Genomic DNA, 21,208 nt, shown 5'->3' on the forward strand with positions numbered 1-21,208 from the left:
CATGTTCATTTTTTCCAATTATCTTGTTCTTCCTAGCATGTTTAATAATTGAGTGCATAATGAGGCCAAATGGATGTTCTGATAATAAAACTTCAGAAGAATAGTAAACAGTGTTTTAAAAGAGCTTAATCAAATTATAGTGATCTATTATCGTAAGACCTACTTGGCCACTAACGCTAAAAAACATGGACTTTCGGGAAAATTAGCCAACAGTTATTTTGTATTAATAATTTAGTAATTTTAAATGTATAAAAACATTTTTAATTAATTAATCTAACATAAAATATCTTCATAATCTGACCTTCGAGATTGCACAATTATAAAACTAAAACCCCGTAAGTCGGTATGTGATCAAGATTTTGATTATCATTTCCACGTAACTTCTTACAGGTGTCTGGAATTAAATAAAATCTTATATCTCGTAAATTTCTACACTCTAAACCAAAATATAAACACCTATAATTTACTAAAATTTACCTGCCTAAAGCTTATCGTAGTTTGACTTCATATGCCAAATTTTAAAGCTGTAGCTATTACAGAAAAAAGTGATTAGAATCCGAATTTCCAAATCCCATTTTCTCGAAATGAGAAAAAATGACTTACGAGAGTGTGGAATTGACGCAACGCACTGTATTTGCGTGCACAATATTGTTTAAGTTAAATCCAATCTAATATTGTCAAATCGAAGAATTAGATTTTGTATTATAAAGTTTTGCAGTTGATTTGCTCGAAACACTTATTTGAGTTATTAATTGAGCAACGCTCGACTAAGTTTTCGGCTTTGAAATGTAAAAGAAAGTTTTGCGGTAACTCTGAAAGAAGGTAAAACTGTCGATGTAAATGAGATTACATCTGCAGCAGTGCCAGACAACACTGGATCTGTTCAAGTAAGAAATGTTGCCTGAAGAAATCTCTTCGCAGAACTTGTGGATCCATTACACCGTAGATGTCGCAGCAAATATCTATTTGGGGCCAGTTGGCTGGACTGTCACAGATGCCGCATGGGAAGATGGGTGCATTTTCCGGTCAAGGGTTTGTCTCAGCATCGCCAGCAAAAGCAATAGAATAATAAACAGACATTTACCTTGCCTTCGGTAATGCAACCAATCAAGATATGATTAATTTTGACTTCCAGCGAATGTAAAGTCTGCAACATGTGAGATATTCAATTTAACTGCCGTGAGGGAGGTGTAGCTCTCAGTTACGCGTTGTTTCGTTGTGTAAATGAATGTAGTTTTTGATAATATTAATAACACGAATGCCACGTTGTCCAATGTGGCGGGACTGAAAGGAGTAGATGGTTGAGGGCGGTAACCAGCGTTAAGGGTCGTTTAGCAAGCCATTTCAGCGTATACAGTGCGACATAAACCAACAGTTACCCGATGCTTTAACCATACAAATGTGAACACTTATCTCTATTCAAGCTATACATTTAATTTACTGTCTTCACTCTGTTAAAAAAAACACAACCTTAGTTTCGCGCATGCGCACTCTCTGTGTATATCAATGTTTACGATGTCCTTACGCGCATGATGTAGCATTTTTGTGGACCCAGAGTGTGTCCCAGCACTCCTACCTTATTTACCTCTGTTAACCTACTGCAATCGCTATTTAGTTGCTACTGAACGATGTTCACTTTTTGTGGTCGTATACATGTTGTAAGGGTAAGGCCCACCTGTTCGGTATGGGGACCACCAATCAAACTTACATACATGCTTCCGGAAACGGGGATTGAACGCCGAGTTGATAGTACCAACCAATGCGCTTATCGGACATTCGTTCATAGATACAGTCGATTGGTGTATAGCGGATTTTAGTGAGTAACGGATAGCTTAAACGTTTTTTGCAAAATACTTTCATTTATGTTAAGATTTATAGTTTTCTATTAATTGAATACAAAAAGCCTATCATTGTTAAGTCGATTCATGTTTTTGTTGATGTGTATCAATGTTTACAACTGTTTCTTTTTTCGAAAGCAAAACAAGGTCACGTTATGTAGGCACCGTTTTTGTGACGACAGGAAAAGTGCAGACGAATGGTTTCTTGAATTTTGCAGATTTTGTTTGGTAAACATAATGTTGATTGATGTAATATTTTAGTTTCATGTGTCCTTTACAAAAGTAAGAATGCTCAGAAACCAAATTGATGCGTACCATATAAAATAAGCATGAAAGCTGCAACTCGGGATTTAGTGCATAACGGATATGTGGTGACCCATATTCAGGAATGTGGGGATTGTCTCAAAATAAATATAAACTCAATTGAAGTTGTCCATGTGGTAAGCGTGTGGCTATGATATTAATAAGTAAAAACATCATTTTTAATGAAAAACTATCAAATTATAACGAAAAATCGATTTCTCTGAAAACATATTTTCCGCTATCAAATCTATATATAGATTCAACTCAAAATGACTTGGTTTAATGGTTTAATTACTGAATGCATGGTGTTTACGTTGAAATGAGACTCGAAGTCCTTAGCTATCCGTTATACACCAATCGACTGTAGTATCTTTTCATTACCAACCATTCGATGATAGCCTAACCAAATGGTACAATAAGTTTACCTTTGTTATTTTCACGTTTTGTGAATAAGGTTAAGTTTATTTTTTATCAAAAACCTAAACTTATACGCTATTTTCAAAATATAAAAGAAAATAATACTTCTTTTCATTATATAATACTTAAACAAAAATAAAATCAGATAAGATTTTCTTGTGGTGGCATGTGAGAGCAAGGAACGACATCTCTGCGTGGAGGTCGCCGAAGTGCAGATAACTTACATCAAGGGAATTCACTCAGATGTCGAGTTCAGAGTTGTGTCCCCTGCAATCCCACAATTCTCGTTGCCAGCGCCGCCATTGTGAAGCGGAAGACGCATATTTATTTACACGAACAAAGAGCTGACAGAAGAACAATATCCAGAACACTTGTAGACCAGAAAATCATTCCGGTTTGCTCACGTAACTGTATTTCGTTCAAACATTAAAAATAATGAGCGTGGCGAGTGCTGAAAGAAAGACAAAAAAGAAGGGAGGCGGCATGTCTGGTTTGTTAAGGAAAGAGAAAGAGCCTGTCAGCGAGGAAGAGTTAATGAAAAAAGACGCCATTACACCTGACGATGTATTGAGGTTAAAATGTTCTACAGAGGGTCAGTATAATGTTCAACAGAATTTTACTTTCAATGAACTGCACACATGATTGTAATAATTCCACCTATAAATGATAAATTGTGTTTATTTTTAAACCAACTTTCTTTTTCAGGTTTTTTTCTCTACAAACACACCTCATCATTTGATTATCATTCAACTTTCTATTTTATGCTAAGAAAAGTCTGGTTCTGTGATGAACTACTGTTATTGCTCTTAAGTTTTTTTGACTCCCTATTTTTAAGCCAAAAAATATATTTTGTGACACAAAGAGTCCATGATATTCCCCGATATCAAATGATTCACCAAATGTTAGGACACTTTGATTTCATCACAAATCCACCTATTTGTGTTTATCTGGTGACACATCACACATGTTTTACAACCAAATAACAGTCATTAAACCTGGCAGATGCATGGAAATGGTGAGAGTTCACTGTCACTAGCTAGACAGGGATTTTTGGGCCCGATTTTATAGCCGAAATTAGGCCCCCCCCCCCCCGGAAGGAAGGCATATTGTGATCTGACCGTTTGTCTGTCTGTCTCTTTTTCCGACACACTTTGCGTTTAGGTTTTTAGTTTAGAAGAATGCTCATAACTTCTATGTTGCTTCAGATAGCAACTTGATATTTGGCATGAAGTGATAACACTGGCAGACATTGAAGTGTGTTGCTGACAAATCATTAATAATTATGATGTGTATTGGAGATAATTAGATTATCAAATAGCTAATACTATTCATTTGACCATTGGCTTTTCAATTAACCAGATGACACCTTATTCATATCAGGTTAGGTGTTTTTTCTACAATGGGAGTACACATTGTATTCAATTTAGTGATGTTTAATTATGCTGTACTCAGTTAATTGGAATGAACTTCATATGTTACTTTTTTTTAAAGGAGAGCAAGATAAGCAAAGCCATTGTATGTTTAGCATGTTCTAATACTACTATGTGCGTTGTTATATTTGACAAATTTTCTTTTCACCAAAGTTTACATTTCTGATTAAATTGGTTTACAAAAAGAACTAAATTTCCTCGAATGTTTTTTGGTCAAAACAACAAAATCAAACACATCAAGTAATTTTGCATAAAAAAACTTTCAAAAACTATATTTGGCAAAATTGTGAATACTCACTTTGTCTAAGTTTATGTTTTATTAACTATTGACAAATTGGGCATCAACTAAGTGTGCTTATGCCTGATAAAGTAGAACACTGATGCAGTGACTGTTTACATCAGGAAACCCATGTACATGTACTCACTAGGCCATGCTCTGTGATAAAGGCGTTTAATCCATGTGCCTTAAGTGTCGTCCCAGATTAGCCTGTGCAGTCTGCACTGGCTAATCAGGGACGACACTTTCCGCCTCAACTTGATTTTTGCCAAGAAGAGACTTTCTTGTAATGAAAAATATCATAAAAGCGTAAAGTGTCATCTACATCTACATCATACGTCGGCGCAATCACACTTCATTATTACGCGACGGGTGGTGCTAGGTCAAGAGAAAGATATGAAATGATAGGATAGATAGAAGAGATTTGATAGTTAAAAGTATAGAGATATAAAAAGTTTAGCCAGCTTCTTTTTCACCTCTTCAACCCAGACCTCTCCGGTTACTGTGGCCGCTGCCAGCACAGCAATGGGAATCACTAGGGGTTACTTAAAGCTGGGCACCTAACAGTGATTAGAAGGTGAGTGAGGAAAGCCCCTGCTTGAAGGATACCAAGTCAGGGGCCTCTGCTACTGTCGCAGAGAGGTGGTTCCAAACGGATATAGTAAGTGGGAAAAATGAATTCTTGTGGTAGGATGTGGATGTAGACGGCTGGTGGTACTTCCTGTTGTGATCCTTAGGACGACTTGGGGCTTGTATAAGATAATGGTTGGCTGGGATATCTACCAGGTCATTGATGATCTTATACAGAATTGTGAGTTGCGCTTTGGTTAGTCTTGATTCAAGCATCTCCCACCCCAAGTGCTGGATCATGGAAGATACACTGCTGGTGTTGCGGACTGCACAGGCTAATCTGGGACGACACTTTACGCACATGCATTAAACCCCTTATTCACAGAGCATGGCTCGACTAGTTGTAGTAATCAATTGTGCCTCATTCTGGGAAAACTGGGATAAATTCATGTGCGTAAAGTGTCATCGCAGAATAGCCTGCACAGTCCTCATAGGCACATCAGGGCTTACTGTCTAAACTGGATTTTTTGTTAAGAAGAGACGGTGACCTTTCAACGAAAAATACCATACAGGCATAAAGTGTTGTCCCTAAGTCTGCAAATCTGGGTATAAAATACTCTAGGCACATGCTTAAATACCAGTTTTCCCAGAAATAGGCTCAATTATGCTGATGTTCATGCAAATCTTTTGTGTTTTCAGGTTATCTGTGTCCACCAGAGGCCAACATATATGGTATTGATTTTACAAGATTCAAGCTGAGAGACATGGACAGTCAGACCGTTCTCTTTGAGGTTGCCAAACCTCCAGTCATAGGTAAAATTAAGAATTTGAGACTGATCTGAGAAAATGGGGCTTAATGCATGTGTGTTATGTTTCATCTCAGATAATCCAGTGCTGTCTGCACATGCTTATCTGGGACAACACTTTAGGCACATGCATTAATCCCTCTTTTATGAAAGGTCATTTATAAGCATGTATTTGATGTTTTATTAGTTAAACATAAACTTGCAACATGGATAGACGGCAATATTGACCGGTCAATTGAGTATTGACCGGGCCGGCGGTCAATACCCGGTTAAAACCGGTCAATACTGGTCATAACTGGTCATTATTGGTCAATACTGGTCGATTGAAAATTGTAGCATTTAAACATGACAAAGGAAGAATTTAATCTATTCTATATTAAATCAATCATGATTCTGTAATTGATAAACTCTTTTTGAGTTATCTATTGTAAAAAAAAGCTTTAAAGCTGTTAAAAATACTTCTTTATTATTTATGGAAACGGTCTCAAATGCAAAAGAACTAAGGCAATATCTTTATCTCAGTGTATCACTGTAACTAAAGTATTATTACTATTGTAGTTACCATAGTATTTCACTGATCTATTGATATATCTATTTGATAAGCTGATGGACAAACAGAACTCTTGTGGTTTCTAGGTTCATAAATGATCTGGCCCCTAAGCCTTAATTGACATGACGCCTTATCAGTGATCGCTCCGCCCACTTAATCACGTGGCTCAGCGGGAAGAAAACCTAGACAAGCTAACACCAAAATGGCTTCTTTGCCTATAGACTGCATATAGATTTACGCGATATTCCGGATGATTTTATCGACTTGTTTAACACCATATTACACTTGTAAAGAGGTTGATGCCATTGAGTTATTCTGCAAATGCAAAAAATATACGATTAAAGAGAACATCAGCTATTTATAACGGGTAAATCGGTACATTAAACACACTCTCAAACGCTTGCGCGCTTACCGAAATCAAACCCGTTATTACGTGTAATGGTGGTATTTGCAATAAATTAACACTTCACCCGTATTTACCGGTGTTATTAACAAAATTATTACCGAAACATTCCCCCCTACCCGTGTATTTGACACGAAATAATGCTTTATAACTGGGAATTCGGTGAAGATTTACGCGCTTTCTTACGCCGGGTGGGTACCTCAATCCCACATGTTATTGCGTATAAAAGTGATATTAATCATATTAAAAATTGCTTATGGGACATTTATCAATCACTTTAATTTAAAGCGCAAAAACAACACCGTAAGTTTGGTCATTGTCTGATATAAAATTAGCGTCGTACGAAATGGAATATGGTCAGGCTATTATAAATTAATTAGGCTACCAATATCAGACGGTCGCGCAGGTACCGACTTCCCCGAAGTTACCGCATTTATTGGTTAACTAATATCAGTAATAATAACTCTTTTACAATAGCATTTATCGATACGTCTTTTATTAAAATAATAACAAAATGGTTTTCACTTGTTTCTGACACACAGAAACGCGATTTTTAACGGGGATTTCGTAAAGTTACACGAATTGGGTACCAAAATTCTCAATTATTTTACATGGACACGTACGTGACCAGTGATTTTTTTTGCTTTAATTTGTTACAGCCTGTGCCTTTTGAATTGGGAAAATTAGCGCGATAAACCGTGAAATTGGGAAAAATAGCGCGATAAACCATGAAATTGGGAAAAATTAAGCATTATAAATAGGATTATAAGTAACAGAAGTGCATGTTAAGGGAGTTTTCTAGAAAAGGAGTCTGGTCAAATTGTTGTTTTTTTAAATCAATAAAAGTGGCAAGTTTGGGAATGATTTATGGACAAAAATGACTAAATTCAAGTTATATATTTTGTAAGATGTTTAAAAAATAAAGTTGAGACCTAGATTTAAGAAATCATAATTAAGTTATATAAGACTTCTTTCTAAAAAAAAAAAAAAAAAAAATTTTTTTTTTTTTTTTTTTTTTTTTTGGAAGTTGGGCTTTTTTGGGAAATTTTGGTCAGAATTTTGGGAAAAAACGTGTATTTTTGCGATTGGGAAGCAGCCGAAATTCGGCTGTAAATTTGAGCAAAAAAAATCACTGGTGACATAATACATACTTAATAATGCTTAGTTATTGCTTATATGGCATTTCAAGTTTGTGAAATAAATAAATGTTCTATAAAAGGGATCTCGGTAATTCTTGAAGCTTCCACTTGCTCTTGTCAAGACCGCATTGCCGCGTTGGAAATGGTATAAATTTAATTCATCTAACTTATCTTTCTGGATACCAAATGTCAGAGTTGCATTAACCCTTTTTACACTGTTTTTGCCATATTTCATTTCCGTTTTTTAATCCGAACAAAATAAACGAAACTCGTTTAAAAAATGAGATCTAGACATTCGAGCTCCTAGTGTTGATTAAAAGCGTTTATTGGCGACACCACATGAGTGCAAATGTGTAGATACCGTTAATAAGATAGTATATCACATGTCACCTTCAAATAACATGTATGATGACAATTAAGTGCATTACTATCAGAGTAATAAAACACAGCATGAATAAGGCTTCAATCATGCTGGGTTTTATTTCTCTTTAAGTATTGCAGATGAACCTCACTTCTGACCTAGTAACTGATAAAACTATTTTTAAAAAAGTGAAATATTATGTGATAATCAGATCGATAACATAAACTATTTAAATCTGCTAGTATATCCGATAAAAATATATTATAATTGTCTTTGACAGTGTTGACGTTCAGTTGTTCGTGGTGACGACCGCATGTATTTATACATCTCTTACACTTCTCAAGATCTCTTTTCGGCTTTGGAAACGATATAAATTAAATGTCACCAACTAATCTTTCAGGATATCGATTGTCCGAGCTACATAATCCCCATTGACACTGTTTAACCATTTTTAACCAGGTTTTCCGAAGGAAAAAACTGGTTATTAGATTGGCGAATGCGGGCGGGCTGGCTGGCTGGCTGGCTGGCTGGCGGGCGGGCTGGCGGAACAAGCTTGTCCGGGCCATAACTATGTCGTTCATTGTCAGATTTTAAAATCATTTGGCACATTTGTTCACCATCATTGGACGGTGTGTCGCGCGAAATAATTACGTCTATATCTCCAAGGTCAAGGTCACACTTTGAGTTCAAAGGTCAAAAATGGCCATAAATGAGCTTGTCCGAGCCATAACTATGTCGTTCATTGTCAGATTTTAAAATCATTTGGCACATTTGTTCACCATCATTGGACGGTGTGTCGCGCGAAATAATTACGTCGATATCTCCAAGGTCAAGGTCACACTTTGAGTTCAAAGGTAAAAAATAGCCATAAATGAGCTTGTCTGGGCTATAACTATGTCATTCATTATGATATTTTAAAATCATTTGGCACATTTGTTCACCATCATGGGACGGTGTGTTGCACAAAAGAATCACGTCAATATCTTCAATGTCAAGGTCGCCACGACTAAAAATAGATTTATTTTAAAACAAACTTACAAAGGGTGTTAATTTTGTTTGTTCATTTAAAAAGTTCAGTTTGAGTTGTCTCCCTTTATCAGATTTTTTTTCACACTGAAAACCTGGTTTTGTGACAATTTTGTCCCTTGTTTTATTGTTTTTTTAAAGAGGAAAACAAAAGAAACTCGTTGGCATAAAAGTGAACCTAAACATGTAGCTTGTCTAGAAAATGGCGGACAGGTCGTTGGTAACGAGTGCGCCCGATTAATCGATCGCTGATTGGTGGATCAATTCTAGTGGGCGGAGCGATCATAGATAAGGCGTCATGTCAATTGGTAATAAAATGCATGCACTGGTATGTCTCTGATAGTGACAATGAAGCAAATCTGCCCTTAGGCTATTTCATTTCACTCAAACAAAATGAGATAACTTGCTATTAATGTTATTAATTTAATAGTAACTTCTACATGTAACTTGTCTCCTTTCTATATTCAGAGGATTTTCTTATTTTAAAGTTCAATTGGTCTTCAAATGAATAAGCAATCAAAGTTCTTGATTTTGGCAACAAATAATGTTTACCAATTGTGGGTCTACTCTAGACTCTTATTTTCTAATATTTCTTTCTTTTAATAATTATTTCTTATTAATTTTTTTTATATCAATGGTAAAATAAAATATTTTTTCACTATTTTGTTAAAGAAATCCAGGCAAGAATACATGACAAGTAAGGGTTGTGACAAAGGTGCCATGTAAGGCCCTATTATCAGTTTTGGGTGCCCTAACCTGTATAGGTTTGAAGACTGTACAAGACTGTGGAGACAGTGGGGCATGAGGAACAACTAATACACAGTAATTGACAGGTTCTTGTTGAATCAAGTACAGAATTTTCTGAGCATTCATAATTCGTTAGAATGGGAAAAAAAATTCAATCGACCAGCAAAATCCAATTGACCAACTTGACTCATTTGCAAAATTTTGAGAGATTGGCCTACAAATTGCATGAACAGGTATAAAATAGTGGGTTTTTATAGCTTAAGACATTATTGGCAACATGTCTGTTTAATTTATATTATCAATATTGTTTAATTATCCCCACGCTTTTTGAAAAAAAGGTGGGGATATTGTGGTTATCTCCGCCGTCCGTCCGTCCGTCTGTCCGTCCGTCCTGGCCACTATCTCCTCCTACACTAAAAGCACTAGAACCTTGAAACTTACACACATGGTAGCTATGAGCATATGTGCGACCCTGCACTATTTGGAATTTTGATCTGACCCCTGGGTCAAAAGTTATAGCGGTTGGGGTGGGGCCGCGTCAGAAATTATCACTCATTTTTTTAGGTTATTTTACATTTACTTCTTTATTTCTACACCGATTCACTTCAAATTGATACTGGACCTCTCTTATGACAATACGGTCAATCTCAACCATGCATGGCCCCATTCCCAACCCTGGGGCGCCCCGCCCACATAGGCCACACCCACCAAAAATTTCCATTTACTATAATGTTTTCATTTCTACACGGATTCACTTCAAATTGATACTGAACTTTTGTTATGACATTAGGGTCAATCTCAACTATGCATGGCCCCAATCCCAACCCTGGGGCGCCCGCCCACATAGGCCACACCCACCAAAAAATTCCATTTACTATAATTTTTTCATTTCTACACGGATTCACTTCAAATTGATACTGAACTTCTCTTATGACATTAGGGTCAATCTCAACTATGCATGGCCCCATAACCAACCCTGGGGCCCCGCCCACATAGACCACACCCACCCAAAATTGCCTTTACTATAATTTCTTTATTTCTACACCGATTCACTTCAAATTGATATTGAACTTCTCTTATGACAATACAGTCAATCTCAACTATGCATGGCCCCATTACCAACCCTGGGGCGCCCCGCCCACATAGACCACACCCACCCAAAATTGCCTTTTACTATAATTTCTTCATTTCTACACCGATTCACTTCAAATTGATACTGAACCTCTCTTATGACAATACGGTCAATCTCAGCTATGCATGGCCCCATTACCAACCCTGGGGCACACCTAGGTCAAACATTCGGCGTGGGGATACGCGTCGGCCTCTGCCGCGCCATTTCTAGTTAAGCATGGAATATTAATCAAAATTGGGGGTAAAGTTAAATCGACCAGTATTGACCGATTGGTGCCAACCCTGCAATATGGACATTGTGCACGTCATTTCATTTTGTTACTACGTCAAAAATTGTGGTTGCTATGGCAACAAATAGACTAGAAATAGTGCTGATAATGGTGTTTTTTCTGGATCCTGCGATAACTTTAAAAGTTCTTAATATTTTTTCATTAAACTTGCAACATGGATAGACGGCAATATGGACATTGTGCACATCATTTCATTTTGTTACTACGTCAAAAATTGTGGTTGCTATGGCAACAAATAGACTTGAAATAGTGATGAAAATGGTGTTTTTTTCTGGATCCTGCAATAACTTTAAAAGTTCTTAATATTTTTTCATGAAACTTGCAACATGGATTGATGGCAATATAGACATTATGCACGTCATTTCATTTTGTTCCTACGTCAAAAATTGTGGTTGCTATGGCAACAAATAGACTAGAAATAGTGTTGAAAAAGGTGTTTTTTCTGGATCCTGCGATAACTTTAAAAGTTCCTAATATTTTTTCATGAAACTTGGAACATGGATTGATGGCAATATAGACATTATGCACGTCATTTCATTTTGTTACTACGTCAAAAATTGTGGTTGCTATGGCAACAAATAGACTTGAAATAGTGATGAAAATGGTGTTTTTTTCTGGATCCTGCAATAACTTTAAAAGTTCTTAATATTTTTTCATGAAACTTGCAACATGGATTGATGGCAATATAGACATTATGCACGTCATTTCATTTTGTTCCTACGTCAAAAATTGTGGTTGCTATGGCAACAAATAGACTAGAAATAGTGTTGAAAAAGGTGTTTTTTCTGGATCCTGCGATAACTTTAAAAGTTCCTAATATTTTTTCATGAAACTTGGAACATGGATAGATGGCAATATGGACATTGTGCACGTCATTTCATTTTGTTCGTATGTCAAAAATTGTGGTTGCTATGGAAACAAACAAAAAATATTCTGAAAATGGTGAAATTTCTGACAATGGTGGAGCTGGTAGGGGACTTTTATTGCTTGGCAATAGTCTTGTTTTTCAAAGTTATTCTTTTTTTAAATATTTAAAGACGATGTAGCAAAGTCAATTTAGATTTACCATCAATAATCACTCATTACACTTGGAAATTAGTTCATTTAAGCTTCTTTTTATGCAAAAGAAAATGGGCATAATTTATTTTTACAATACATTCAAGAAAGCTTACAGTTATGTGTGTCATTTCTAATGAATAATAAATTGATCCATGAACAAAATCTGAGGATGATGTTAAACTATCCTTGCTAAATAGGCCATGACAAGTATTGATTTAAAAGTTGTCAGTTAATTAGGAACTGTTATGTTGATTTACTGACATAGGTACCATTTCAATTTTGTCAGTTAGTAACTTGCAGATTCATTCTCATAATATTCCATACATACATTAAAACAATCATAGTTTTGGTAAAGTTTAATTGTTCTTGACAAACCTTAATTGCTCCTTTTTACCTCACTGTTTGCAGAAGGTAGCGAAGAGTACGGTGACGGTGATGATGTTGATCCCAATGCTGGCAGATTTGTGCGATACCAGTTTACACCTCAGTTCCTGAAACTCAAAACAGTCGGAGCAACGTAAATATATTTATGCTGTTTGTAAAATTTTGACTATGAGAGTATTGGGATTATTAGAGAATTGTGTGGGATGGCAACAAAAAAGGGCAATATGCTGCCTAACCTTTTCCCACTCAGAAGCAAATTAAAAATTGCAATGTGCAAACAGCATAAAACCTGGACAGCCTGCGAGTAACTCACAGTCTGTTCAGGTTTATGCTGTTTGCTTCTTATCAGATTCTAAGTGTTTGAATCTAGGAAAAAAGTTCTTAAATTTATTATAACTTTCTGAGGGACTACACATGAGTCAAATATGTATCTAAGTGGGAAAGAGTTAAAAGGGGAAGGCCTGAATAGTGTGATGTCTTTTTCTTATTATTTGCTTAATCCTAGATTATTATCCCTGCCGAAATTTCGGAAGGGGATATAGTAATAGTCTCCGTCCGTCTGTCCTTGCGACTGTCCTTCCGTCTGAAACATTGTCCGGAGCATAACTCCAAATTTATTCAATGCATTTACTTTAAACTTAGAATATAAACAGATGGCAACTAGGAGAAGTGCAGTGACCAAGAACCATAACTCTATCTACCTTAGTTTTGAATTATCTCCCTTTATATAATTTCAAAGTAAATTTTTGTCCGTAGCATAACTGGAACTCTTCTGAAGTGATTTACTTGAAACTTTAAATATAAACAGATGGCACTTGGGAAAAGTGATTGACTTAGAATCATAACTCTATCTACCTTAGTTTTTGAATTATCTCCCTTTCTTTCATTTCCATATATTTTATTCTCTACAGCATAGCTCCAACACGTTATAACTAATTGATCCTTGAAATATAAATAAATTACACATGTGCTATGTTTTACAAATATTATTCTACCTCATAGAAGCAAACACAATTCGGCGGGGATGGCCATGTTAACATGGCTCTTGTTACTTTTTGTTTTGACCAGTCCCAAGGGGGAGGGGGGTTAAAGAAGCTGAGTGCTATTTTGCTCAAATAATTCCATCAATTGAATATACTTATCTACTGATTGACTTTTACTGATATAAATGGGTGTTACAAATTGGCGTTTTGATGTTTTGTAAATGTGTTCATAGTTCAGTACATAAGATTTGTTTCTTGTGTTCATAATAGGGTAGAGTTTGTTGTTGGTGACCAGCCTGTCAACAAGTTTCGCATGATTGAGAAGCACTTCTTCAAGGACAAGCTGCTGAAGTGCTTTGACTTTGAGTTCGGGTTCTGTATACCACACAGTCGCAACACCGTGGAACACATATATGAGTTCCCACAACTAGACTCAGCTGAGAGTAAGTTGAAACCAATGACTATTTGAGTCGCGTTCTGAGAAAACTGGGCATAATGCATGTGCGTAAACTGTCGTCCCAGATTAACCTGTGCTGTCCACACAGGCTGATCAGGGACGACACTTTTCGCTTTTATGACCTTTTTCGTTAAAATGAAGTCTGTTGTTAGCAAAAATCCAATTTAGGCGGAAAGTGTTGTCCCTGATTAGCCTGTGCGGACTGCACAGGCTAATATGGGACGAACCTTTACACACATGTATTATGCCCAGTTTTCTCAGAACACAACCCATTTAGTCCTTCTAATGCTTTTTGGGACATTTTCGTAGCACAAAAGAATGAACACAACCTATTCTGATCTGTAGGATGTTCTTAGGAGAGAGTAGAGAGGTTGACATACATTTTTATATCATCCCACCTGTCGATATTGTGAATTCTTGGAAACCTTTGTAGTGTTTATTTTTGTAGTGGTTGAATTGTTCTGGTATGGACACAGCGATGTACAGTTATTGAGTGCTTCTTTCGCAGGATTGTTATTTTTGTATTACAAGACTGAAAGTTCAAATGCTTACCAAAACATACATTGTAAACAAGCTTGGAATAGTTTCCCCTCAGTTTATTTGTATAAAACACCAAGATTCAAGCTCATGAAAGGGCATAATTTAGGAGTCATTACAACAATTTTATGATATTGTCTGATTTTGTTTTGATAAAAATTAAAAGATAATTATTATATATTTGGATCTGGGCAACTTTGGTCAGCTACCAAAGTACTAGAAAAAGTTGTCCACCTGGGCAACCTACCGTAAAAGTTAGTTTCTATCCCGGTTATGGTAGGTCTTGTATATGCCCCTTGTTGGGTGGCATATAGCAGTCGCACTGTCTGTCAGGCTTACTATTTTCTCGAGGTTTTTTACTCAATGCTTTTAGATATTGAGCTGATTTTTAGCGCGGCTGTTTTCGGAGAAAACCCGAGGTATTGTCATAGCAAGCTCGTCGTGTCGTCCGCCCTCAGCTGTCTTCCGTATGCATCGTGCTAAAACCTTAACATTAACTCTAAAATCAAAGTGCTTCCACCTACAACTTTGAAACTTCATATGTAGATGCACCTTGATGAGTTCTACACGCCACACCCAGTTTTGGGTCACTAGGTCAAAGTCACTGTGACCTCTAAAAAAAAAATCTGACAAGCTTTCGCATACCTGTCCATTGATTTTTGGCAAAGTTATGGACCTTGAACTTAAATTTTCTCTATAATAACCATTTTCCAGAGTTTTTTACACAATAATAGATATTGAGCTGATTTTTGGAATTTGAGTCTGTCTACATGACTTAAAGATGGAGTGTGAGTTTAATAATAACATGACATACATATGATTTGTGAGTTTCCTTCTGGTCCATTGATTTTTGAAGAAGTTATGGTCCTTGCACTTTGAAATTTTCTCTAAAATAGCTGCAGTGCATCTTTAATGCGCAGTAGGGGGCATAGTGTTTCACAAAAGCAGGTCTTGTTTATCATGTATATGAAATGTTACTTTCAAATATGTTTGTTTGCTTTTCAGTTCAAGAGATGGTGGATCGTCCCTATGAAACAAGATCGGACAGTTTCTATTTTGTAGAAGACAAGCTGATCATGCATAATAAGGCCGACTACGCTTACAACGGTGGCACGTGAAATCTTGTGATAGACACTTAGGCCATATAGTGATTTATTGCGAAAGATTGTAAAATGGGAAGAGTTTTGTTTACAAAATACTGACTTTTTTATCGTCCTTATTGACTTGTTTATGATATTGCTGATGCCTGCATGACATTCCATTTCTACGACTCCGTCTTGTGTTTCAGAGAATCTTTCTCAATAATTATTGTAGCCCCATTCTAGGAAAATTGGGCTTAATGCTGTGTAAACTCTTTCTAGATATGCCTGTGCAGTCCTTACAGGCTTATCAGGGTGGACACATTTAGCTTCAAGTAGATTTGCGTTTGGAAGGGACTTTCTTTAAAAAAAAAAATTACATAAAAGTACTAGGAAGACACTTTATGCACATGTATTAAGCCCAGTTTTCCCACAGGCTAATCAGGGATGGCATTTTTCGCTTTTATGGTATTTTTCATTTAAAGGAAGTCTCTACTACACGAAAATCCAGTTAAGGCGGAAAGTGTCGTCCCTGATTAGCCTGTGCAGACTGCACGGGCTTATCTGGGACAACTCTTTACACACATGCTTTTTGCCTAATGTTCACAGAACAAGACACTTATCGCGGCCCATTACTCGGACGTCCCTTATTCATGGGTTCAGTTGGTATGGTTATTCCAATCTTGAAGTGTGACAGAGATTTTTAGATTTTCTTTTTTGTTTATCGTTATATTTCATGTACATGTATGTATGTCTTAATCAAAAAGACACATAATAAGCATTATATTTATATTATACGGTAAACCATTTTAATATTCATCTTTCTTAATTTATCTTTAAGTTTGCTCTATTCTTGTCTGTTTAATTTTTTAACATGACATGTTATAAAAAGAAATCTTTGGTGTTAAATAAGAATAAATTGCTTATATAATTTGAAGACAAAAACTCTGAATATAAGCATACCAGGAGTACAATATCACAATTTTTATGTTATGTATTTTATGTGTACATATATATGGTGACTAGAGTATCTTGCATTATTTAAAAAAAAGTAAAGTTATAACATATAGTCTAGATGTCTCCCTTACAACACAATGTTGTACATTTGGGCTCGCAATATGATTTGTTTTTATTAACGTTGAATTAATTTTGAATCAAGTTTGTGTCTTTAAATTGAAAAAATAATTATTTTGATATAGAAATCTTATAACTCTGTACACATGTCCTTAAAAAATCATGTGTTATAGTTTTTTGTGTCATGGTTAGAAACATGTTGTTAATAACATATTTATGATATGTTACTGTGTATAGCAATCTACTTAACTAACAAAAATGACAATAATGTTTTCATAAACAGATAAACCGATGCAGACCACACATTCTAATCATAGACAACACTTTACGCCTATAAAGGTATTGTTGTTAAAAGGATGTCTCTTCTAGGCTAAAACCCAGTTTATGCGAAAATGTTGTCCCTGATAAGGCTAAGCTGAATGCAGAGGCTAAACTGGGATGCCACATGATTTCAGCCCAAACGAGTTTTTTTTTGTAAATTAAAAGTTAGCAAGACTGGTTGTGACTGTTGCTTTGTGTGCCTTCAATGTTGTGTGTGTGTAGGTGTTGTAGATGGTATACTGGCATGGACTCGTGTATATGACTTGGAAATTAGCACCTTGTTTTGCATTATTTTTTATTTATTCAATTTTCTGATTTTCTTGTTGCAATATTTATACTTTAGAAACAATAAAAATTTTGCTATAAATCAAATGGATTCTGCTGCAGTCCTTTGAAAAGTCTATGTAAATTGCTGTCTCAATATTTATTGTCTTGGCAAAGCCTGTCATACAGATCTGAATAAAATGGCAATAGCTCACAAAATATTTGGGTGCTGCCCGACTCAATGTCTGACAATCAATTATAAAGTGCACAGGTTACCACTGTTCAAGCTTGCTTGCCAGACAGATTGACAAACTGACTAACAAAAATCTGTTTCAATCAGACAAAGCGTAAATCAGGCCCTTCTGAAAGTTTGGGGAGTCAGATTTTTTTAGAAAAAAATAATAACATTAAAGACATTTTTATGAAATTCGGAAATTGAAAAAAATAAATGCTTGATTATAAACAAAATCATGTTTTAATAGTATTGGTCATTTATATATTTTTGATGGAAAGGCAATTGATTTCATGCCAAGATGTATGTAACTGTCAGATGTTGAAAAATAATTACAAACAACTACTCAACATCATTGTCATTACAGCATTGTGGAACATGATTATCATGCCCAGGTCTGGTCTAATAGCATTGCAATTATCAAAAAGCAGCCTTTTCAGTGAAAAAAAAAACTGGTTTGAGAGAGATTTGTGTATGAAAGTCTGTTGTTAATGTGAAAAAGAATTGCTAGTTGTGATAATGATAAGGAGTATATAAAATATTGGAATTCACATATTCTGTCATGCAGATATATACATATCAAATTCCTAATGTTTCAGTTTATTGTTGTACTCTGTGTCTAGCATTCATGTTTTAAATATCTTTGCTAGCGGGGGAAAATGGATTATCACAAGACTTGTATGTAATGTGTTCTGTAGATGTCTATTTGTAAAATTATGATCTGTTTGTACAGTCCAGTATTCTGGTGGTCTTGATGTGTTTTTTGCTATCTGCTTTCTTTGTCTAAATATTATCCCTTTACCACGAAGATATGTAATTTCACGCATTTGTAGTCCCTTAGAAAGTTAAATTTAATTAAAGACCTTTCTTACTAGATTCAAGTTGTTAAGGCTTCATCTCCAAACCTTAGATACTGATGAGCAGCAAACAGTGTAAAACCTGAAGAGACTGCGAGTTACTTGCAGGCTGTTCTGGTGTTATGCTGTTTGCACATAGCCATTTTCACTTTGCTTCTAAGTGGGAAAGGGTTATGGGATGATTCTTAAAACCAAGGTGATAGCACTTCTTTGTATAATATTTTTTTCTGATACTTTTTGCTAATTCTTTGATTGAAAATCTGTGTTGTGCACATTTCCAATAGTTGAATGCGTGTTGTATTAGCTCTACTTTTTACTCAATTGTTGAGCTATACTACTCACCCAAATGTTTATGTTGGTGTCGGCAGTTAGCTCTACTTTTTACTCAATTGTTGAGCTATACTACTCACCCAAATGTTTATGTTGGTGTCGGCAGTATGCTTTGGTTAATGTTAACATGCACTATCACTGTTTATTCTTCAGGGATTCATTTGAAACTTATCACATGTTTGGGGTTGTTGTGCGATGTCACTGACAAGTTCCATAACTGTTACCTGCAATTTAGCCGGATTATGACCATTTTTATACTTGAAAATTCATGTTAACATTTGCATGCAACTATTCCATATCTACTACAGATAATGCAAGTAAGTCGTAGCATATGTTTTTAGGAATCTTCTCTGACTTCTGTAACTTCTACATATGAGCCTTGCTTTGTGAAAAGGGGGTTAAATGCATGTACGTAAAGTGTCGTCCCAGATTAGTCTGTGTAGTCTGAACAGGCTAATCAGGGACAACACTCTGCTTTTATGATATTTTTCATTTAAAGAAAGTCTCTTATCAGCAAAAAATCCAGTTTAGACTTAAAGTGTTGTCTCAGATTAGCCTGTGCAGACTGCACAGGCTAATCTGAGACGACACTTTAAGCACATGCATGAACCCATTTTTTACAGAGCGAGGCTCATATATTTAATTGAAACTTACCACAGGTTCTCGGGATCATCATGCAAGGTCACATACCAAGGCCATAACTGTGACTTGCAATGAAGCAAAATTATGCCTTATTTTACTTGTGCTTGCAACAACTCATATCTCTAGCTGACATGTAGATACAGCTTGGGTCTGCATTTGAGGCAAAGTTGGTCAAGGTCACTTGCTTAAAAATAGGACAAGTTGTCAGATTTTAAAATCATTTGGCACATTTGTTCACCATCATTGGACGGTGTGTCGCGCGAAATAATTACGTCGATATCTCCAAGGTCAAGGTCACACTTTAAGTTCAAAGGTCAAAAATGGCCATAAATGAGCTTGTCCTGGCCATAACTATGTCATTCATTGTGAGATTTTAAAATCATTTGGCACATTTGTTCACCATCATGGGATGGTGTGTCGCACGAAATAATCACGTCAATATCTCCAATGTCAAGGTCGCCACGACTAAAAATAGATTTAAAAAAAAAAAAACTTACAAAGGGGGTTAATTTTGTTTGTTCATTTCAAAAGTTCAGTTTGAAATTTCTCCCTTTATCAGATTTTTTTTCACAATGAAAACCTGGTTTTGTGACAATTTTGTCCCTTGTTTGTTAGTATCTTACATGCAGCAAATGTATGGATTGCATTTGTTGCAGATTGGATCAAGGTCAATGTTACTAAAAATAGAAAAACAGTTTCCACTCAATAACCATTTTTTTCAGGTGACAGAAAGCGATACATTATCCAAGCTGTAAAAAATAGTCAAGCAGGCTGCCTTGGGATAGTTCTTGTACTAGTATTTCATGTTGTTATGTCACAATGACAGTGTCTTCAACATAAATTGTAAAGTATAACAATGTTTCGGTCAATAGGAAGTGTGCAAAGCATTTTTGTTGATGTTTTGTAAGCTTAAAGCAACTAAATAATCATACTTGGTTATGACGTATAGAAATTATCACTGTAAAAATTAAGTCACGTATGCATATGGTTATCAAGCACTGTTTGTTTTGTTTTTCAACTAGACATTTTTCAATAAAAAGAGACACACATTTTAGGCTATCCAGAACAATTCTATAATGTTAATTTTTACAGTAACCACTATCAATCCAAGTTATATAAATATAATGATTTTAACTCGTGTATTGTGCAACATTTGTCCATACACTTTTTATTATGTTGCCTGGCTCATTTTCTATGTATTAATGTATTTTGTTTTGGATAAAATTTTACATTCTCCTCTAATATTCTTTGTTGTTTATTCACAATTTATACATGATTTCAGAAAAGTCAACAGTATTTAAAAATGTGTAACTTCAAACTGAAAGGCCATGGATTTTTGTAATTGTTGATTTAATCTAATAAAGAGAATATTTGTACAAAAAAATACATTATTTACCTCAATATGAGGGTCGCATTCTAGGATAACTTAGCTAAATGCATATCGCCTTATTGGTGCAAAAAGGTGCCATGTGCCTTCTAATTTCAATTTCACATGGTACCTTTTTGCTCAAGGAGGCGAAATGCCTTAAGTGTCATCTGAGATAAGGCTGTCATTGCTCAAAGGATTAGTTTATAAGGGGCGTCACATTGTGATTTTTAGGCGTTTTTCGTTTGAAAAAAGTCTCTTCTAAACGAGAATCCAGTCTTCTTTCCCAGATGGCTCCTAAAAATGTCTTCGGCTCTGTTTTTTAAGGTGGTAAA

General features: G+C 35.6%; 1 protein-coding gene across 1 annotated transcript; it reads left to right on the top strand.

Annotated features, from left to right (window-relative positions):
* The first annotated feature begins 2,824 nt into the window (after positions 1 to 2,824).
* On the top strand, positions 2,825 to 20,749 carry LOC127850584 (protein unc-119 homolog B-like). The gene is made up of 5 exons (XM_052383713.1): positions 2,825 to 3,150; positions 5,535 to 5,648; positions 12,756 to 12,864; positions 13,985 to 14,157; positions 15,714 to 20,749. The coding sequence occupies exons 1-5, from the start codon at positions 2,994 to 2,996 to the stop codon at positions 15,824 to 15,826; spliced, it is 666 nt and encodes a 221-aa protein (XP_052239673.1). The 5' UTR covers positions 2,825 to 2,993; the 3' UTR covers positions 15,827 to 20,749.
* The last annotated feature ends 459 nt before the right edge of the window (positions 20,750 to 21,208 follow it).

This window comes from Dreissena polymorpha, chromosome 1, assembly GCF_020536995.1.
Source record: "Dreissena polymorpha isolate Duluth1 chromosome 1, UMN_Dpol_1.0, whole genome shotgun sequence".
Classification (NCBI taxonomy): domain Eukaryota; kingdom Metazoa; phylum Mollusca; class Bivalvia; order Myida; family Dreissenidae; genus Dreissena; species Dreissena polymorpha.